The 21,678-nt window shown below is 45.5% G+C and overlaps 2 protein-coding genes across 4 annotated transcripts in view; both read left to right on the top strand.

The window, feature by feature from the left end:
• Positions 1-227: 227 nt before the first annotated feature.
• On the top strand, positions 228-11,571 carry arglu1a (arginine and glutamate rich 1a). Of its 3 annotated transcripts, none has more exons than XR_014554536.1 (4): positions 228-772; positions 2,407-2,668; positions 4,965-6,393; positions 9,736-9,801. XR_014554536.1 is itself a non-coding variant. In XM_083681841.1 (4 exons), the coding sequence occupies exons 1-4, from the start codon at positions 438-440 to the stop codon at positions 9,898-9,900; spliced, it is 810 nt and encodes a 269-aa protein (XP_083537967.1). In that variant the 5' UTR covers positions 228-437; the 3' UTR covers positions 9,901-11,571. The 3 variants fall into 3 exon arrangements, 2 of the variants coding, with proteins under 2 accessions (XP_083537967.1, XP_083537966.1); XM_083681841.1 differs by having other exon boundaries at positions 2,443-2,668; positions 6,310-6,393; positions 9,736-11,571; XM_083681840.1 differs by having other exon boundaries at positions 6,310-6,393; positions 9,736-11,571.
• A 3,888-nt stretch (positions 11,572-15,459) lies between these two features.
• Positions 15,460-21,678, top strand: part of efnb2a (ephrin-B2a) — a gene marked incomplete at its 3' end in the record, with an annotated part of 16,792 nt that continues 10,573 nt past the window's right edge. The window contains exon 1 of the mRNA XM_083682092.1: positions 15,460-16,302. Within this exon, the coding sequence (XP_083538218.1) occupies positions 16,190-16,302 (113 nt within the window). The 5' untranslated portion in view covers positions 15,460-16,189. The remainder of the gene's footprint in view (positions 16,303-21,678) is intronic.

Here is a 21,678-nt window from a genome sequence, read left to right as displayed (position 1 = left end):
TAACCCTAACCCTCAATTAGGCACAAATAGCTATTTTTTTCATCAAAAGGCTATGATATTAAAGTCAAATGTGTTCTTTGCAGCAGCTTCCCTTCCACTGCAGACAGTGTACGCAGAGGCAACCTGATGAAGCGTCGTTTGCACCGCAGTCCGACTCTAGTCGGAATCGGTCGGAAAAGGCCGAATGCACTGCATGTTGGGAAAAAGGAACAAGTCGCCATCTTGCTTTAGCGCCGCAAGTTGAGAAGAGGAGAATAATAACCACGCTCGAATGACTACATTTTGACATATTTGAGTGTTTTTAGCCAACAGATTTGAACAATTGTTGGAGGTAGTGAGGTATAAGAGTGTGTAGGTGGAGCACCGTCACGTTTAGTGCGCAATTTTCAGCCATAGAGCACTAGCTGACTGGGAACGTTTGACTTGAGGAGGTGATCATGGGTCGCTCCAGAAGTCGCAGTTCGTCCCGGTCCAAACACTCCAAAAGCAGCAAGCACAGCAAAAAGCGTAGCCGGTCCCGGTCACGTTCGAGGGACAAGGAGAGGGCCAAGAAGCGATCCAAGTCCAGAGAAGCGAAGAGGAACCGGCGCAGAGAGTCTCGTTCTCGTTCCAGGTCGGCCACAGCAACCCGCAGGGAGAGGGAGAGACCCGCCACACCGCCAGAAAGAATCGACATCTTCGGCCGGACGATGAGCAAGAGAAGCGCCCTGGACGAAAAACAGAAAAAAGAGGAGGAGGAGAAAAAGGCCGAGATGGAAAGACAGAGGAAGATGTGAGTCCCTAGTATGTTAGGGACATGCGTAGCTATGCAGATCGACAGCTTCCCCACTGGTAGATCTCGCTAGCTTGCTAGCTAGCTACATTGCTAACCAATACAGTCATATTCAACCTGGAGGCTAGCTGAGCTAACAATACGTGTTCTTGGGCCCAAGCGAATAATTCAGAGATGCAAGCTCAGCTGACACCACCAACACCGGCCTAGCCGTCGTAGATCGCTAGCTCCTGTAATACACCTGGGACTTTTGGTTCACATATGAAATATATATGCATGTACCATCGAGCAAATGTCACACGTTTGCAGGATTCTGGGCAGAAAGCTCGGTGCAATCTGCAGAATCGTACCAAGCACATTTAGGCCAAGCTAATAACGTTAGCTAACAAGCTAACTAGCCAATGTTAATAATTGGCTGCTACGTGCCCGGGATAGAATGGGGTTCATAATATACACACACACACTCACACACTATTGGGTTTAAGTGACATTTATGGCCAAATTAATTTGATCATAGTCTTATCAGATGGCAGTGAGAGAGCTCTAGGCCTAGTCACCGAGTCTGTAGTGAAATGTTAAGCCTTTATGTGCCAATATTAGTTTTAGTTTAATTTATAATGAGGAATATGGCAAGTATTCTCCCTAGCTCTCAGCCCTTATTGTATGAAACTAAATGACACTCGATATTATCGGTATTGGCCTGGAGTGGACACTGTCACTCGTGGAGTAGGTTTGCCATCACCATCCAAATGTACGACCAGAGACATATGCCACCATGGTCACATAGATGTCCCCTGTGGTTACATCCACTGCTTCAGTGAGCACCTGAGAATCTCTCCATTCTTCCTAGGTAGTTTATTATTGTTTAGGTTGACGGGAGAACCTGCTATCATGCATGTTTGTCCAGAGGCAGGCACACTGACACCCGATACCGACAACAACACGGTGACAGGCTCTACATCTGGTGTTCTGCTGCCACGGGACCTTTTAGTGCCACAGGGACACTTAACTAGTCATACCTCTATACAATAAAGAGATACAGACATGAGATAAGGGCCCACAGCCTCGGGTTTCCTGATTGTGACTAAAACTAAATTAAATCAGGGGGGGCTGGTGATGGTGTCTTTTTTTAAAACTTTGTGCTAGAAGCAATGTGACAACCCCCCCCCCCCCCCTCCCTTGAAAATGCCCCCAGCCCCCCACACTTCATCGCGTCCTGTTTTGGGTGCAGCTGAAACAGTTTAAAAGACATTTTAACAGTAAACAGGACACCCTGTGTTCTTGTGTTTGTATCCCCCCCTGGGCACAGCATTTGGAGTGACCCACACCTACCTTTACCTCCCAGCTTTGTGCTTCTCTGGACAGGCTCACTAACATGAAAAAGGTCATGTCGTATCCCATCAGGACCCCCCCGCAAGCCCCCCCCAAATATAAAACTAAAACTTTTATTACAGATACGTTTTTTGCCCCAATAAGCTCAATGAGAATGATGTTGACACTGTATGTGGAGTGCACTGTACATTACTGTCTCTTTTTTTTACAAAAAATAAATAAAATAAATGTTATTACACAGTCATAATGTTATTACATATGAATAACCCATCAGTTGCTGTTTTGTATCTTTGGGACTCAAGACATATCTTCTCCCCACCCCCCTCCTGCCTCTCCAGCCGTCAGCAGGAGATCGAGGAGAAGCTGATCGAGGAGGAGACGGCGAGGCGCGTGGAGGAGATGGTGGCCAAGCGGGTGGAGGAGGAGCTGGAGAAGCGGAAGGACGAGATTGAGCGGGAGGTGCTGCGGCGCGTGGAGGAGGCCAAGCGCATCATGGAGAGGCAGCTGCTGGAGGAGCTGGAGCGCCAGAGGCAGGCCGAGCTCCAGGCCCAGAAGGCTAGAGAGGTAACGCTCGGTCGTTTGGAACGCAGGCTCCCCCCCCCCCCCCCCCCCTGCTCCTCTCCCCCTGCTCCCCCACCCCCCCCCCCCCCCACACACCCTGCTGCCCCACCGCTGCCTACCCCCCAGAGGCATGTGGGGTACCCTCTTTGTCTCTCCAACCCTCCTCCACCCCCCACCCCCCCCCCCCCCCAACCCAACTCGACCATGGCACCAGTCCAGGGAGGGTGAGAGGGTAGTGGGGTGGGGGTAACAGGGTTACATTTCAAGGTGAGGGGGTGGGCGGTAGAGATGGGAGTTTTAGGAGAAGAGGCGCTGTTTGAGCACTGAATATGTGTTTAGCGTAGCCCAATTAGTTTACCCTTCAGGTGGTATGTTGAGGGAGAAGTCGGGCATGTTTTTGGCCCCTGTAGAGTCAAATCGTTGGTTGCGCACAGGCGCGTTGGACACTGACCGGGGGATAAGGTGAGACTTTTGCCATGGCCGAGGTATGACAATCACTGACTTCATTCTTTCATTCACTCCCTCATTCTTCTTCTTCTTCTTCTTCCCCATCCATTCTCTACCTACCTATCCAGCCTCACCTGTTACTTTGACTCATTGTTTGTGTAAATATCTCCATTTTGTCTCTAATAAATAGTTTTTTTCCCCCCCAAATTGACACCCAGTCTTCGTCAATGTTTGTGTCCTTTTAGCGCCCCCCCCCAATAAACACAGGTTTACCCCCCCCTCACCCACCCACCCAGGTTTACCTCCCCCTCCCTAGACTTTTCTCCCTAGATATTTCGGCCCCACTTTAGCCTTTTCTCCATGTTCATGTTGTAGTCGTAGTGGCTAGTATGGGACTATAATTTCCACACCTCTGCTGTGCAGACCCAGATACAGGCTCGAGCAGCTCCCCTCTGCCCTGTCCCAGCCTCCCCTAGCCGGGCAGCTCCCCTCTGCCCTGTCCCAGCCTCCCCTAGCCGGGCAGCTCCCCTCTGCCCTGTCCCAGCCTCCCCTAGCCGGGCAGCTCCCCTCTCCCCTGTCCCAGACTCCCCTAGCCGGGCAGCTCCCCTGTCCCAGCTCCCCTCTCCCCATGTCAGTCACTTTTAGCCCCACATTATTCTTTGACTGTCCAGTTTTAGTGGTGTTCTGTAGTCTTCTGTAGGCCCCATCTTCTCTCTGCTTCGTCGATTCTGAGACGAGGCCTAGGCGGCAGGCTTGAGCAGCCCTCCTCTCCCCCAGCCTCCCCTCCTCTCCCCCAGCCTCCCCAGACAGTTGTCCTTTCCCCCAGCCTCCTGTAGTCAGACGGTTGTCCTCTCACCCTGCCTCCCCTCCATGCCTCCCCCATCCTCCCCTAGTCTCCCCCATCCTGCCCTAGTCTCCCCCAGCCTCCCGTAGTCACACAGTTGTCCTCTCACCCTGCCCCCCCCCCACCCTGCCTCCCCCATCCTGCCCTAGTCTCCCCCAGCCTCCCGTAGTCACACAGTTGTCCTCTCACCCTGCCTCCCCCAGCCTGCCTCCCCCATCCTCCCCTAGTCTCCCCCATCCTGCCCTAGTCTCCCCCAGCCTCCCGTAGTCACACAGTTGTCCTCTCACCCTGCCTCCCCCAGCCTGCCTCCCCCATCCTGCCCTGGTCAAGCATCATTAAAGAGGCCCAGTGTTTGTTTACAGTAGAGTAATAATGTTGTTTGAATGAGAGGAGCAGCCAATGCCCAGCGACCCTGACTCACACAGGGGCCGACCAGTGGCTCGGTACTAATCGGGTGAGAAATGTGCCCCCCAAGCGCCTCAACGAGCCACCCCCCCCCCCTCCCCCCTTTGAGGCCCCCCCCCCCATGTCTATCTGTTATACAGATCCCCCACCTCCCGAGCCCTCTGAGCTCTTCAACGAGCCCCCCCCCCCAACCCTAACCCTAACCCCCCCCCCCCCCCCCCCCCCCCCCCATTGAGCCCCCATTTCTATTTTTTATACAGATTCCCCACCCCACGAGTCATCTGAGCTCGTCAACCTCCCCCCCCCCCCATTTCTATCTTTTATACAGATTCCCTACCTCCAACCCACCCCCCGTGCCCTCTGAGCTCTTCAACCCAGGTTTCAGGAACTGTGGACCTGCTCCCTCCCCCAAGAACAGAACCTAGACCCAGGTTTCAGGAACAGTGGACCTGCCACCAACCCCTGCCCCCCCCCCACAAGCTTAGCCTAGCGCTCTATTCTTTTTCATTCCTGTCATGCACAGTTTGGTTTGTCCAGTTACAGTAGATTCTATTATCACCCCTCCTCCCCCCCCCCCCTCCTAATAATCCTTGTTTTGAAAAGCTCCCATTAGATGGCATCCGTTTGGGGATTCATAACAATGACGGACCTCCATTTCCTGTTTCCTGTTTGAAAGGTCAACAACCTCTGGTCTAACCTTGTCTGTTAACCCTATTTTATTTTTTATTTTTGTAATATTCCTTTTTTTGTGTTGAAACTAACACGTTTTTTTTTTATTTTTAATTTTTATTTTAAAAACAACAACAACAACAACAACAAATGTACTCTTGATGTCCTCATGACCTGCTTCTCCTTAGGGGTGCTGATTGGTTTATTTATTTACATTTTTATCAACATTTAATTTCACATTTTTTTTTGTGTTCTTTTGATTTTGGACACAACAACAACAACAACAACAACTTGTGTTGTTACTCCACCTTCCTAACACTGGCCTGCCGTCACCCAGCCCGACCTATCGTGTACTGTACTGTACTGTACTCCTCACCTCTCCTTTACTCCAACTGTACTCTGAGTCTGTACTGTCTCACTGTGAACTGAGCCCCTCTCAGAGAGGGAGGGAGTGCGGGCTGGGCTGCAGGCTACAGGCTACAGACTAGCAGTGCAGAGGTCAGTTTTAAAGAGGAAGGCCGCGGGCGCGTATGGCAGCAGTCCCCCCCCCCCCCCACACAGGAGCGCTGTCTGTCTCTCTGCAGGGGACACACACTCTGGACGAGACAGTAAATATTCAACCCGTTTAATGCCGAATGCTTTCACCAAGTTGTGTAGGTACACAGGCAAGGAAAATGCGTAGGTATACGTGCATTGGTGAGCCAAAACTATTCACTCCTTTTTTTGTATCCTTTTTCTCTTGCTTATGATGATGATGATGATGATGATAAGAAATGTGAGACAATTGAACATTTTTTTTTTGTTTTTTATTTTAATTTTTTTTTAGAATGTATTGTTTGTCGTTTATATCTGTTTCCTATTTGTGAGTGTGGCGAGAGTGGGTTTCCCCCCCCCCTTAAATGTCATTTAAACAGAAAGCCGTAGGTGTGATTTTAAGCAATTCCTATACGGGAGGGTAGCCTACTATCACCAATAGGGAGGGAGAGAAGGAAAGGGGGGGTCTTTTTCCCTTGTGTATATTTGTGCCCCTGTGTTAAAAGCATTCGGTTGACTGCTAGTATGAGAGAGAGTGGTCATGGTGAGTGAGGGAGAGGCTTAAACTAACGTCTCTGTGGTAGGATGAAGACGAGTGTATGCCAGTGCGCGTGTGTGTGTGGGTGTGTGTGTGTGTGCTAGTTAAGAGAGTGCTCAAATGTGTGTGTAAGTGTGTGTGTGTGTGTAGGGATACAGGGCCTTTAGCCTGTGCGTGCGCTAACATGACATCGCGTCTCCCCTCTAGGAAGAAGAAAAGTCTAAACGGGAGGAGTTGGAGAAAATCCTGGAGGAGAATAACCGCAAGATCGCAGACGCTCAGGCCAAGCTGGTACGCCCTCCTCTCTTCTCTGTGTCCACTCTTCTCTCTCTCTCTCTTTCTCTCTCTCTCTTTCTCTCTCTCTCTCTGTCCGCTGCAGAAAGAAATCCACCTCAACACTCAACTTTCCCAAAATCTACGTTCATCATACCGTATTATTTCAATGTAGAATCGCCCTGTTTGCATTTGGTAAATTGGGATGACAAACCTGGGTCAAATAGTATTTTGTGTAAATGGAGTATTTTATACAATATACATTAGTGTGCCCTAAAGAGATCTGTAAAATAACTGCCAAATGCTGTGTTAAAATGATACAATACCGTCAATATAAAGTAATGTTACTTTAATAAGGTTAATTCCTGTTCCTTTACTGGTATTGACTCATGTTTCACATATGAGTTCACTTCAATTAGATAGCATAAACATTCATAATGGAAGATTCTATGGAATTTCACAGACCTCAATAATCATTGGGTTAGGATGACAAACCTGGGTCAAATAGTATATTGAGTAAATATACCTTTTAAAAAAAAAAAAAAAAAATATATAGTTATTACGAGTCACTACTGGGAAGCGGTCTTTATTTTGGTTTAGCAGTCAAGCTCTTATGGACATTTGGAAGGTCACATTTTCTTCTTGCTCCATTCATAGACGGCTTGCCAATGCTACAATACACCTCAAAGGTGGATGACCTTGTGCAGCGGTATCAATGACTGCGTTTATATGCACGCTAATAATCCAATACTACCTGGAATATGGCAATACACAGAATAAGGCTTTTGTAACCCCGAATAAGGCCTTAATCCGAGTAATCGTACTCCAAATAGAACGTGGAATATCAATATATTTGTGGGATTTTAAAGGACTATTCCAGCGGTTCCAAATGTGTTCTGCTCGTGGCTGCATTGGACCAAATACAACCTCAAGCGGCCCAGAATTTAAAAAAAAATATATATATGATAGTATAATAAATTATAACAAAACTAAACAAATTTCCACAGCTGTACGCACCTGCTCCTCATATGATTACAGTAGTCTATATTACACTAGAGCCTGTACTCAATCTATCATTTCCTCAGAGCTCAATATCAGTGTTAGCAGCCTACCCAGACAAATTCCCTGTTTCCAAGATGGGTTCATCTGTGGCCATCTGAAGGTTGGAACTAAAAATAGATTTAATAATGAATTAACCCGTATGCTGAAGTACATTACAAGCAATAGACAAAAAAAAACATAGACAGATATATACTGTGTATTTTTCTTTTTACATAACATGCACCTTACAATAAATAGCTGTAAGTAGGTGTCTTAATTTTTTTTTTTTTTCCAAAGCAGGGGGATTGGGAGGTAGGGATTACATTTTTAAAGAAGCAGAAGGCAATATGCAAGCAATGCTTTCTGCTAGAACTTAAATAATTAAGCCGATCTTTCCTTAAAAAAGAATTCACTCGCGTGCCTGATGGGACCACCCAGCGGGTCAGTTCTGGCGAGCGGGCCATGTCTTTGACATGTATACACCTTATTCCCATTTCCCCTCTCAATCAGAGGATTTCCCCAACCGTATGCAGCAATTCCGCATGCCTTTGGAGAACAACTTCCTGACTGTGCGTTGATACGGTGTTCGGCACAGATATCTAGCTTGTATAATATTATTATTATTATTATTATTATAATAAAAATAATACGGTAACAACAAAGAGGAAATTGTAGAGTGCAGTTGCCACTCGCGTCTCCATAGGTACGGATGCGCGCGCGATGACACCGGACCAGACACTGGACCTGACACCATAGAGCCCAACTTAGACCAGTTCTCTCCATCCGTTGTCACCAAATAATAAAGTGCGGACCACCAGTCCTTGCTGCCTGAAGGTGCCTACGTTTCCGTGTACGGTAGTCTACACCGCCGCTGACCCTCAGTATGAATCGATAGCATCGCAGTCCGTTTTCAAGCATAGTCAGTGAATAAAATGGCTTTTATTTAGAGAATAAAAATGACTGAATTATTCGCAGTTTGCACATAAAACAAATCTGGTGTACCACTGGAGCAGAACGGTTGTGTTTCCAGTAGCCTGGATGAAAAGTAGCGGGAATCGCCACCGCTTTGACTTATTTACCAATTAATCGCTGTACGCTCCGTTTCCATAGGAACCTAAATATTAGGGAAATATTTATTTTTGCAGATGTAAACAGCTTAATCGAAATATTGTCTTATAATCGAGTCAGGCCAATAACCAGAGTGTTGTGTGCTTCTAAACCTACTAACTGATTTAAAAAGGAAGGACCACCTGGACACACTTCAGGTCAGTGGGTGCTGGATCGGTCACCCCAACAACAAAAATCATATTAACATAAGCACAGGTGTAATAGTCAGAATCCAACAGAAAAACAACATCACAGGTATATTGGTTTGTGAAATAAGGCAACACAAAGAACAGAAATTCGCTGTTACCCACAATCCCCTTGCAACAGGAGTGAGCAATGTTGTACTGTTTCCCTTGTAAAACTACATTTGTGACTATTTAAACAGGTTGGATTGCCTTCAAATACCAGCCAATGTCATGAATCTGTCGTTATTGATTATTGCCGTTATTTTGAATGGGAATGTTTTAAATAAAGGTTTATCTCTACTTTCACTGGCATTTTCTTATTATGCCGGGGGGGGGGGGAACATGTAAAATGATATGGTCATTTTCAGTCAAATAACATTTTATTTTTTACAGCTTGATTCAGCTTACGGTTTGCACTTTTGGGACTTTTCCATCGATTCCGTTGTACCACGCAAACTAAATCAAGCGCAGCTCAAATATTTGAAAGAATTAGACGTATTTGTCCTAGGTCTGCCATCCTAACCAACCCAAATGTAAGCAATTTTACTTGCCCAAAAATGTTGAAACACGCAGCCGGCAGATTTCATGGAAACGTAGTTGTGGGTTGTTATGATGTTCTCAGGGTATTGACGTAGATTTACAGACTTCGACCGTAACACTTAACTTAATCGCTAAATAGGACTGCTGGCATGAACCCCCCGCTATTGAAAGGCACTGTATCGATGGTTATCAGGAGCAGTTAACAATCAAGTGTTTATTCCCTTGCTTGTTTAGGCTCTGTCTGCCCCACTACTAATTTGTAAGCTATGTTTATTTGATTTTGGCACGACCCGGACAAGCCAATATTGTAGTAAACATGCCAACAAAACAAGACAAACAGATTATAGTAATATCTTCAGGGGGGGTGGGGTAAGAATACATGAATACGTTGTGGGTTTCTGGCTCTGCTGTGTCCGTCTGTCCTGATCTGACCCTGTTGTTGTCGTGTGTCTCACTCTCTCTCCCCCTCCCTCTCCCTCCCTCCCAGGCTGAGGAGCAGTTGCGTATCGTAGAGGAGCAGAGAAAGATTCACGAGGAGCGGATGAAGTTGGACCAGGATCGCCAGCGGCAGCAGAAAGAGGAGCAGAAAATGATCCTGGGCAAAGGGAAGTCCCGGCCCAAGCTCTCCTTCTCCCTCAAGGCCACCGAATGAGGATCCATCCAATACCAATACCTGCACCTCTCCTCTCCTCCTGCCCTCTGCATCCTCCTCCTCCTCCTCCTCCTCCTCCTCTCTGGAACGCTAGCTTCGTGTTGAAGTGTGGAAGGCTGAGGCCGGGGCCTGCCAGGTAGAGAAGAACCATCGCTCTCGTCCTGCCGAGCCCTCGCTCTACAGACCTTCCCCAACCGAGCCATGGAGAGGACGGCTCCCATCAGCCCACGCCTCCCTCCCTCCCTCCCTCCCTCCCTCCTTCCCTCCCGTCAAAGACTGTCGTCTGGCCCACTGTCCATTCACCCACCCCCCCCACTCACTCACTCCCTGACCCCACCCCACCCCCCACCCCACAAAGACTATTGGTTGTGCTTTTTTGGTTTTATTTTCATTTTTAAGGATTTGAACTGTCGTGTAGAAAAAGCTATCACCTGGTCCCACCCTTTTAGGTCTTCATTGGTTCCTTGAGCGACTGTTTTCGCAGCCTGTAATATCTTTTTTTTTTTTTTAACCGTAAGCAAGCTAGGATAACAACTATCCATGCATTTGGATGAATACAGTATATGTGTCTCCAGTAACGCTTAATGAAACTATGTGCAGTTTGGGAGTTGGCCTGGGTTTTCCTGTGCCCTGTGTGTGTGTGTCTGGTTAGAAGCAGCTGATTCAGGGCTAACACAACCAGCAGTAAAGCACACAGTCACCTCGGTCACCGGTTTAGCTGATGGGTTTGTGCCTTCCAACCCCCTCCGGAGTCCTCACACCTGCTTGGACCCACAGCGGTTTTTCTCAACAACGTTGTTCCAACATTCTCTCCTCTGGCGGCGTACAGAACCAAGCGTGTGAACTAAGTGCCGGCCACACAGGTGATCCCTGGCCAAGTCCCAAACTGCCCATAGAGCCGCGACACGGGTCGTAACAGGATATGTGTCCCCCTCCACGGTGGTGGTGGTGGGGGGGTTTGGTCCGGCGGAGTGGGATGGCTGTGAGTGAGGGGTGAGGGGTGGGGGGGGGGGGGGCACATTTCCTGTATGATGTAATATTAGACTGGCTGTAATGTAATGTCCTCTCCTGTGTGATAATGTAGTGAATCCACACACACACACACACACACACACACAAACAAACTAAGAAAACAAGCCACAGGGTCATTCTTTTGCATCAATCTACGGGTGAATTGTACACTCATGTATAGTCCCAGTTCTGTTCCTTATAGTTTTGGTGTAGTATATATTAACCTCCCCTTTAAAAGGGTGCCCTTCAAATGGCTTTTGGGTTCGTAAAGGATGTCCAAGTCCAGGTAAGATTGACTAGCTAAATGTAGAGGTCTGTGCGTGTGTGTGCGCACGCCCCTGTGCGTGTGCACGCTCGTGTCTGGGTGTGTGCACCTGTGCGTTTGTGTGCGCGACTGCATTTGTGTGTGCGCATGTGTGTTTGTGTGTGTGTGTGTGCGTGCCTGTGCCTGTGTGTGCGTGTGTGTGCACGTGTGTGTGTGCGTGCCTTTGTGTGTGTGTGTGAGAGAGAGAGAAACTGATTGTGTATGGCTGACTTGTTGACCTCGGTTGGATGTTAGGGGGTACTTGCGTATGTGAAATTTGTCTTGTGGTAATTTCCCTGACTTGTTAATGGGGACTGAACAATTCACCATTAAATCCCTTGAATGCGTACAGCTGATGTCTGTGTTTGCTTGTGTTTGTATATTTACTACATCTTCCATGAGCCTAACAAGCTGTTGGGACTGGTTTTACACACACTTTATGACAATTTCATTTACGTATTTATAAAGTCTGATTCATTTCTCTGCTCGTGGTTGCATAGCCCACAAGTGAATATTTATCAGGGTGTAGTTCTATCAGTTTTTGCTCATGGATTATTACGTTTATTTGTTTCTTTAGTAGAACTATGAAGGCAGAAACCTAGGCTATTTACTGCTATGTAATTTAGATAGACTAACCCATTTGATGATGATGAATTTGAAAACGACATTAGTAGGCTTAAAGAATTATTAAATTATTTTGTTCCTGTATTTGCGAAATTAGCCGTGTTAAATTGGAGGTCAACATTTAATTTGGTTGTCTCAAACGATCCCAAAGTCGGCTGGTGCAAGGTATCATTCTTTACACCTTGTAGAGCGCGCGATTTACGCAAGACCTGTCAGTGACTGTCACGGCAAGGCCGTCCGGTCCAGATTTAATAGAAGTATTGGCAACATCTTCAATTTGTCAGCAACTTATTACACAATACAGTGGCATTATCTGTTATCTACCCCTATTATCGGTAAGTGTTATATGTCAATGTCAAGTCAACAATACGCGGGTAATTACACAACTTTGGAAGGTAAGACCAAGTATGAAGAAATTCCTGAGTCACTTAACTTCCAGGTGTGGGTCCATCACATGTCACAAACTTGAACAAATGTTCGACTTGCACTACGTAAATGCAACAACCGTCCATGCGAGATCTAACTCTTAACCATGTCCTCACTGGAACTTCACTTCTAAAGAGGTTAAACATTAGCGTACCCTCGCTCGAACACGCAAACACACAATAAGAAGTGCCAAAACAAATAGAAAACCATTATAACACATCCAAGAGTGCCCATCAGTGCTGAAATGAAGCATTGGGTCCGGAACACTTTAGAAAATCACAGAGTTGGGCGCCTTTTGAGTTTCATCCACTCGAAATTGCCTCCGTGCTTTCAATGGGGTGCATAGTAAGTTCAGCAGGACACTGTTTGATCACGATAAGACCCAGGACACCCACGGACCCGAGATGCCCGTGTCTCGCTGGTAAACGCGCAACTGAATAAACAGAGGTTTGGGCTGCGACCCATGCGAACTCGGCCCCGCTGAGCTCTATGGAGTTCCTTTCAAGTGAGAAAAGTTGGGAAATTACATTGAAGTCTTGATCAGCCAGAGGAATGTTGTTTCTAGATAAAGATGTAGAGATAAAAGGAACATAGGCCGACAGGGGACAACAAGAAATTAGAAGTTTAATAACCTATACTTTCCCGCTCATATTTATTCAAACATGTATACCAACAATTTCCATTTTCATAGTCTATTCATAGTCTATTCATTTGACTTTAAAATGAGAAGGGATTACAATAAAATAAGTTAAATTCAAGTTTTTTCTTTGAATTTGTTTTTTTATGCTGTTTTTTTTCATTTAGCCTATTTGTTCCAGTTCTAAGTCCCATATCGAACAAGAGATGAAAACTTAAATAGGCTATTATTTCAAACCAGATGTGAGCTACAGCATAATACTAATAATACTACTAATACTACTACTAATTATAATTATTATAATAATTATTATTATAATTATAATTATTATTATACGCATTTTGAAATTCGTTGTTTTCTATGCTGTTATTTTAGAAGCTTCCAGTTTTGGTTTACAAACATGATTCATGCCAAAACGTTTGGATATGATTATTGTTATCATTATCATTGTTAATTTATTAGCCTCATTAGTATCATTAGCCTACATATTGGTTTTTCATTTAACTTTTTCTTTTTATAGGAGCCAATAGGAATAATTGAAGCCTATATTAGCTAACAGCAAACTGTCACCTCCCAAAGTGTTGTCTTTCAGCGGTGTTACCTTGTTTAAAAGTGTCAAGGCAGGATTCAGAGAGCCATGGCCTATTCGTTGGAGAGTTTATGTGTATTTCCCGACTCTGCTAGACATCCAGGAAAGGCGCGTAGAGTAATCATTACCGATCGTTTACGGCTTGTTTTAGCAAGGTAAGGGGGTATTTTTAGGACTGAGGAACTCGTCTCTTCCTCTGCTCTCCCGAAGGCAGGACATTATCCGGCCCGGACTCTTGACACATCTTCCTATTGTAAGCCAGGGAAGGCAGAGCTGGCTTGTAGACTAGGTCTGACATGAGAAAGCACCTATACTCACAAAGTTAAGTTTCAAATTATCAAAAGATTTAATACAATAAGGTGTTTTATAATTATCACATAATATATTATTTTTATCTCAATAATTATGCTCCACCATAAACAACAATTTTACACAGTTATAAACAGATCCGTAAAAGGCCCTTTAGTTGTCTGGTCAGCTTAAGCATCATCCTGTTTATCAAATAGATCTTTTGTTATTTCCAACTAAACGGTCATTCATCTTTCTTTTGAAATAATCTAATGTTCAGTGCCAATACACATCAACTCGACGCTGCCACACTCTTGCGTGTGTTTATTCCGTTAAAGAGGATCTGAACCCGCCGCATGCCTGGTCCCTAAATGACCTCTCCTGTGCATATCACCTCTTTGATTATTAGCGAGGCTACACAAACAGCGCAATACGCAATTGCAACCTTAAATACGCACTGATTAAATTAAGCAGTTACAAAGTGCGAAAACTTCGCACGTTTCTCCTGACAACGTGTAATTAACTTTCTAGAGGTGTGCGGCTTGTGGTGGCTCATCAAATCAGTGGCCACTCACCAATTATGCCTTCGGCTATCTGACTTTCATGAGTTGAGACACAAAAGTTACTTCTTGTGTTTCTCTCAATACATGCAAGAGGCAACATGTCAAACATCTTTGAAACTATCTTGTTGCAATGTAATAGACTTGTAGTAACTTAATGATAATAGGATAGGCATATCATATTTAATTATTCGCCTAATATTATTGTGATTATGATTAATAATAAAATTAATAATAATAACAACAATCATATTTACAATAGGACTACATTATAGCCAAACATATAAGTTTGACTGAAAGATTGAAAGCCATAAGACAAAGATATATCAATCGTTTTTGTTGGCGGTGACATTAAATTGTCCATAAAATAATGAGCTATATAAATAAACAAATCTGAACTTTTATCAAATACTTGCATTGTAACATTATTTACAAAAATATTCAATTGTTGAAAACTTACCCATTTTCAAGCGCGTTTATCCGCTAGTGTGCGCTGTTGCCTTTTGAAAAACCTTGTCTTGCCGTTCGAAGCGGTAAATGTGGATCCCAATACGGGACATCATACATACAACCTGAGTCGCTTTTACAATGTTTTGAATATTCTGCTGATATTCATAAAACACATGTAAAATAAGCTGTACATTATTATGCATTGAGGTATTTTAAGGCTTATAACTTACAGAAAATGTAGTCAAACAATAATTCATGCGTTTCCCATTTAGGTTTCTTATGATCCAATCATATTACCACTTGGTTTGCCAACTTGACCCTCTTCGTATGCATAGTCTTATCACGGTCAGAGCATTATTACAAGCATAATGGATATTGCATATTTATTTAAAGGACTGCTATTGAGATAAAATCTCAATATTGTCAGTGAACTATTAGATACAATATATCGTGTTTCAACTATATTGTCCAATTCCATCTCATTCGCTAATACTGCTGTTGTGCAGTTGAACCAGTTGTCTCGCTGTTTCGCTTGATTGACAGGAGTATTCCTATTGACTTTCCTACCCTGGCCAATGAGGAGCGACGTGGGCGGAGCCAGGGAAAAGCAAGCTCTGCCAAATATTCCGACTCGCGGTCACTTGCAGTTACTTGCAATCCAGACTCGGCGCAGCATTCAAGCATCCCTATGTTTTCGCCAAGCATTTCATTTGGATCTGCAGGATACAACCACAGCAATTCTTTTGCAACAGAAAGGGACCCATAGTATGAGAACTTTCATTTGAGTTGATTTGGTTTCTTTCATTTCCATATTTGATATCATTTTACATTTTTTTTTCTTCCATCCGACATCCTAGTTTTCTCCTATTTGTTCCACTCTCATCCTCAGTTTGCGCACCACCAGCTGAAAGGGAATACATCGGGCCGTTCTCTCTCTCTCTCTGGTCTGCTGCTATTCGAGAGGAGCTTTGCGCACTTTGGATTGGTACCTGCTGGCTTCTACCGAGAACCGGACAAACGGGGGATTTATTCATCGCGTCTGCTCTGCGCTGGTGGAAGTGAACACCAGCGGCGACACCGGTCGCCCTATCCTGTGAGGAATGTACCCGCTCACGTCGGCTCACTGAGGGAGAACATCAACGCGCTCTCCCCTGAATGAAAAACTGCCGTGCGTCTCCGGTTTGGTTTTGTATTCGAGAGGACCTCGTCTAAAGGGACTGACTCGGCCGCAGGTCTCTTGGTTTGTGCGGTTTCCTCGTCCCCTTTTTTCCGCTTTTTTGAACGGGATATAGAGTCTAATTGTCACTCTCTTGGGCGTTTCACGTCTGTTGTTTTTTTTTGTTGGACATACATCATTTTTCTGAAACGGATTGTGACCCTCCCCGGAGACAGCAGCAATAATGGGGGATTCGATGTGGAGATATTATTTTGGAGTTTTGTTTATTGCGTGCAAGGTGAACTTGTCCCGGGCGATCATTCTCGAGTCCATCTACTGGAACTCAACCAATGCTAAGTAAGTGAACCCGCTCATTCAACACGGCCAAATATAAGTGACACGATTCAGTCGGCTTCTGTCGGCGACTGTCCACGGCCTCTGTAAGCAAAGCTTGTCAAGATATTGTATTTAATCGTTGCCTATTGGGCTGTAAATGGGGACATTTACACAGTCGACATGTACACAGTCAGCGCAGCGGTCTTTACATGTACATTTATGGCATTTCTCCCTCGCGTCTCTTTTTTAGAGATTTTACGCGAACGAGTGACCGGTTAGCGCCACGGCGGCCACGAACGGGTAGTAGTAACGTATAGAGTCCCAAAACCTCTGTTGATATTGAGATGATGAATACAAGCGCACTGTTTTGTTGTTGTTTATAGCCTAATTCGTTTGTTAACGACGACACACGTCTGTAGCGTGTTTGGAGTGAATGTTGGTTCGTTCTGTGCACCGGGGAGGTTTCTTGGTGAAGGCAACGCAATGTGGCAAAATGAGATTAATGAGATTAATTTTACACTCCACTTCTCGGTCAATAATAAAATAAAATAAAATAATGACAATTATGATAAACCGTTAATTTGAATAAAAACGCAGGCCTATGAATAGAATAAACCTCCGTGTCTTTTCTCCCCGTCGTCAAGCCACATTTGAATATAAATAGCATTATAAATTCGCTATGGTGTGGTTTATTCAATAAAACCATGACGTTTTAAGCGAATGTCAGGCGACATTTCATTAGATTAGACGATAACAATAGCCTAGTTGTTCACATACATATTTATAATATACATTAATTGTCAGAAAGTCAGGCTATATCTTCGTTGACATGTTTTTTTCGAGGTAGCGGCTCTAGCCTATAGCTATTTTGACCAATTTGATCACCTTTTAATTATAATAGGCCTGCTGCAAATTTGGTAGGCTATTCTAACTTCTATAGGGGCCTATAATATACTATATTTTGGTTTTGCATGGGCGCACAGTAAAATAAGTCATAGGCCTACTGTGATTTTTTAAAGAATAGCCTTTAGTCACCGTTGATATGAAAACTTTTATTTGGGCCGCTCTTCATCCCCTTTCAACTTGTGGTCTCATTTGCAACCATCACTAACTCAAGTCAGCCCCATGAAAATTGAATGTAACCACACAGAAAATAGCCCCCAGAGTTGAATTAAACATCGCAACCTCAGACGAGGAATTTCAGGGGGTCAAACCCCAATTGGGGGGGGTTCTCGTCTTTGTGCCCTATTTCGTCACGGCGAAACTCTCGAACTCTCTTAATAATTCAACTTTTGGCATCGATTCAACAAGAAGCCCTGTTTTCAGAAAAGGAGAACGCGAAGAGCCCATGCACCTCGTTTTAATAACGCATAGCTCATCTAAATATGAAAGAAGTGGCAGTGTGAACGGTATCATTTGCCTAACAGGTGTCCATTGTTGCCTTTTCGACATTCATTTGGATGGTCCTCAACCGTCGTCGTTATCGTTACGCATTACTACAACGCGCTATCGTGTCGCTCCTATAGGTCGATGTTCCATTTATCGGCGGCGTACGTGAGATGATGTGCAGTGTTTGCTCTGGGTTATGGTCTCATTGGGCATTTCATAGATCCCTCTTGCTTTGGCCTATATGCATGGTACGGAATGGAGGCAGCAACAGCCGTTTGTATCTGAAGCATTGAGTTTCGACGCGGCATCAACACTATCGATGATGCAGAGAAATCATAGCAACGTGTTATACAGAGATATGAATGCAACGTGTTATACAGAGATATGAATGCAACGTGTTATACAGAGATAAACGGCGGTATATGGGTAGACTGTGAGATGCTACTGGTCGTCTATGTTGCTATTTTGGATAGGCTATTAGCTCACCATTTGGCAGAGGCGAGGAATCAAGTGGGACTGAAGCACGGATGGGCGACGATCGATGTGAATAGGCCTCACGTCACAAAGTCACAAAGACGTCGTTTTGCATGAAGCATTTGGTCGCAGTCAAGACGCAGACTTAGTTGTTTCTCTTCAGGTCAGCCATCCTCCGTCGTGGCACATTAGGCGAACATATTTGATGTGACAATTAATACGCAAAACATTTTCGAATTAACATATTATTCAGAATTTGATTAAGAAATACTAATATGAGCCTCAATTTGAAAAGGTATAATGTATTCTATCTAAATCATTCCCTTTGACATTACTTCTGAAATAAGACTAGGCTACTTGCCGTCTACTGTTTGAATATACAACATTATGTGCTTTTCAAAATACCTGTCTCCGTCGTGCGAAAAGGGAACATTCTCCATGTATAGCAACAAATGCGCGCCTTTCAAATTACTGTGTGTCATTTAACGTGGCATGTCATACTCTCTTTAGAACAAGGCCCTAAAAAGCTTCCACCCTCGAAGCAAGTATAGGCCTTAACTCCCACAAAGACATCGGGCATTCCGCGGAATTAGCGTATGTGCACATTCTTTGCGTTCTGTCTGGGTGACGAGTTCAAAGGTAATGGTCAGAGAGGACGTTATTCTGTGGTCATGTTGATACTATTGTCTGGACAGGCACCTTTGGCCCATAGTTATTTACCTTTTCTTTATTGTGCTGACAGACTCGTAAAGTGAAAGCCACTTTCAATCACACTCCGAAAGAACAATCCAACTATATCCAATAAAACCGGACAACGTAGATTTGAGATGTAACCTCTAGATCCGTTTTGAATAGTCAGCCTCACTGTTTTCAACATTTATCGGGAATTTAGTTATGCGCAGTAACATTCTCATGGCAGATAGCGGTTAAGTATACGATTATAGGTAGATTTAACAAGGCATTGTCATAAATTAGCATAATTAACGTCTTTATTCTCAAGTTCAGCAATATGTTCAACAGTCTCTCCCCAGCCTCCTTCCCCATCAGTTTCTGAGGTTTCTCCTTTTATCCTTCATGGAGATGGATGTTAGAATGTGAATGCTGCTCCAAGCCAGTCTGATGCCTTTGTGTGGAGGCTGAGAGAGATGGGATAATGCTGAAGCTATGCACTCTCTGTCCCTGTGTGTGTGTGTGTGTGTGTGTGTGTGTGTGCCTGTGTGTGCGCGCGCTGTGTGTGTGTGTCCTGTCGCTCATGTGGAGGAGAAAAACTCACACCATAGGGCCTTCAGTGTGCCGATTTAAACCTCATTGTTGTTTACGCTTTACTATTTTACTACCGTTCCATGAGCCCCCCCCCCATCTCCCCCCCCCCTTCTTTCCTCTAGTAATCCATTTTGTAGTTGGGCGCAAGAAACAAAAGGGAGGCCTCCTCTACACGGTTTATGTAAAGGGAACGGTCCCTCTTCTCCAGTTCACTTCATTAAGAGATTACATAGAACCCTGGGCTCTTTGTGGGCTGGCGGTGGCAGGGGCACATCCATGGGTCCTTTTGTGAATGAGGGAGGGAGGTGGGGGGAGGGGGGGGGGTGCATAGAGATGCAGATCTATCATGAATGAATGACGAGGGCCACTGAATGCTGTAATGCTGCCCTCCCCCCCCCCCCTGCACCCCCCCCCATCCATCCATCCATCCATCCATCCATCCATCCATCCATCCATCCATCTCTCTTTCCTAACTAACCCCCCACCACAGGAGAGAACCCAGGGAGTCCCACTGAGTTTGTCTGTTTCTCTGAAAAGTAAGAAAAGAGGTTTGAGAGAAGAGAAGAAAATCCCTTGTTTTTAATTTAGCTAGCTCTGTCTAACAGGGAGGGGCGGGTACAGGGCCGGGATGGCTGCTGAGGGAAAATAGGGGGAAAGAAAGAGAGAGGGAGAGAAGGAGGGAGAAAAGAGAGAGGGATTCAGGGGAAAAGTTAAATCCTCCCGTGTTAACACAATGTACTGAAAGGTAGGGTTCAATAGACAGGGCTCCCTTGGCAACGACCAGAAGAACAGTTGATGATTAAGATCGCGTTTATGAAAAGTCTGGAGGGAGGGACGGAGAGAGAGGGAGAGAAAGGGAGAGCGAGGGAAAGAGAAAGGGAGAGATAGAGAGAGTGGAAAGCCTGGGCCCCAGGGGGCCGTGGGGGTAATTATGACTAGGCCTTGTAGAATCCCATAGGCCAGGATTACTGGATGAAAGGTGGGCCGAAGGCGCGCGCGTTTGTGTGTGTGTGTGTGTGTGTGTGTGTGTACGTGCACGTGCGTGCGTGCATACGTGTGCATGTGTATGAGAGAGAGAGAGGGAGAGAGACGGGATGGGGGATAGGGTGACAGTCGACGACAGAGGATAAAGGCTCCTGTCCCCTCGTCCGACGGAGGGCGAGCGCGAGGCGCAGCAAAGCATCGTGGGTAGATTAACTCCTGCCGCCCCTTGTCTGGTCTTATTGTCAGCTGCCCTAATGAATCTCCATATAAGGCCCGTGATTGAAAGTCAAACATGCTTCTATCCCTTCTTGCCTCTGTGTTCTCTCTCTCTCTCTCTCTCTCTCTCTCTCTCTCTCTGTATATATATATATATTCCTCTCCTTTGTTCTCTTCCCTTCTTTCAGTGTTTTCTTAGGACTCGGGGCCACAGGAGCAGAGGCTATTGGGTCAGGATTAGGGAGAGAGTCTGTCACTGTGGACTGGTTTTGTTGCCGACGGCCACACAAATAGCTGCAGAGGTTTAAAAAGAGGCCGATAGACATAGAGAGAGAGAGAGAGAGAGAGAGAGAGAGACAGAGGGAGGAATGTGGGATTTAGAAAATGGAGTGACAGAGATGTGCAGGGAGAGGAGGATCCAGTGTCACACAGAGAGAGAGAGAGGGAGAGAGAGAGAGAGACAGAAATGACAAAGACAGATAGGGGAAAAGGGGTGAGAAACTGACAGAAAGAAAGAGGGAGAGAGAGAGAGAGATCTTACAGGTTTTTACTGGCAACAGATGTGATGGTCATAACCCCAGGAAGTTGCCCCCCCCCACCCACCCCTCCCATTCCCCCCCCCCCCCCCCCATCCCATCCCCTTCACCCCTTAAAAAAGACACCAAGTTGAAAGCAAAAAGAAGGGGGGGGGAAATAACAGAGGAGAAAAACAGATGTCAGCTCGTTGATTTACTCTCAAGCCCCGCTCCTCGCCGCCGTGTCCCACCCACCTGTGCGTCGGCTCTTGGGGTTTTGTCACGTATCCGAGGAGCGAGTGAGTGTGAGAGAGAGAGAGAGAGAGAGAAGAGGGGGAGGGAGGGAGGGAGGGAGGGAGGGAGAGCTGTAGAAAGAGCAGGACACCTGTGGCCCCTTCTCACCTTCACACCAAATGGGTTGACAGTATGGCTGGAGTGGAGAGACGCTTGCCTGTCTGCCTGCCTGCCTGTCTCACACGACCCTCTTCCTTCTGCTTTAACCCTCTCTGTGACTTCTCTACAGGCGGTGTCTGGCCCTGGGTGTGTTTGTAGAGAG

Source organism: Argentina silus (assembly GCF_951799395.1).
Source record: "Argentina silus genome assembly, chromosome: 12".
NCBI classification, from domain to species: domain Eukaryota; kingdom Metazoa; phylum Chordata; class Actinopteri; order Argentiniformes; family Argentinidae; genus Argentina; species Argentina silus.
Note: the sequence above shows the minus strand (reverse complement) of the source record. Positions and strands in the feature narration are given on the sequence as shown.

Bases quoted from the DNA above. Each gene is read 5' to 3' on its own strand.
- arglu1a (XM_083681840.1), top strand. From the start codon at position 438: ATGGGTCGCTCCAGAAGTCGCAGTTCGTCCCGGTCCAAACACTCCAAA. The intron at 773-2,406 runs GTGAGTCCCTAG...TTGGGACTCAAG, and splicing joins ATGGAAAGACAGAGGAAGAT to ACATATCTTCTCCCCACCCC. The intron at 2,669-6,309 runs GTAACGCTCGGT...TCTCCCCTCTAG, and splicing joins AGGCCCAGAAGGCTAGAGAG to GAAGAAGAAAAGTCTAAACG.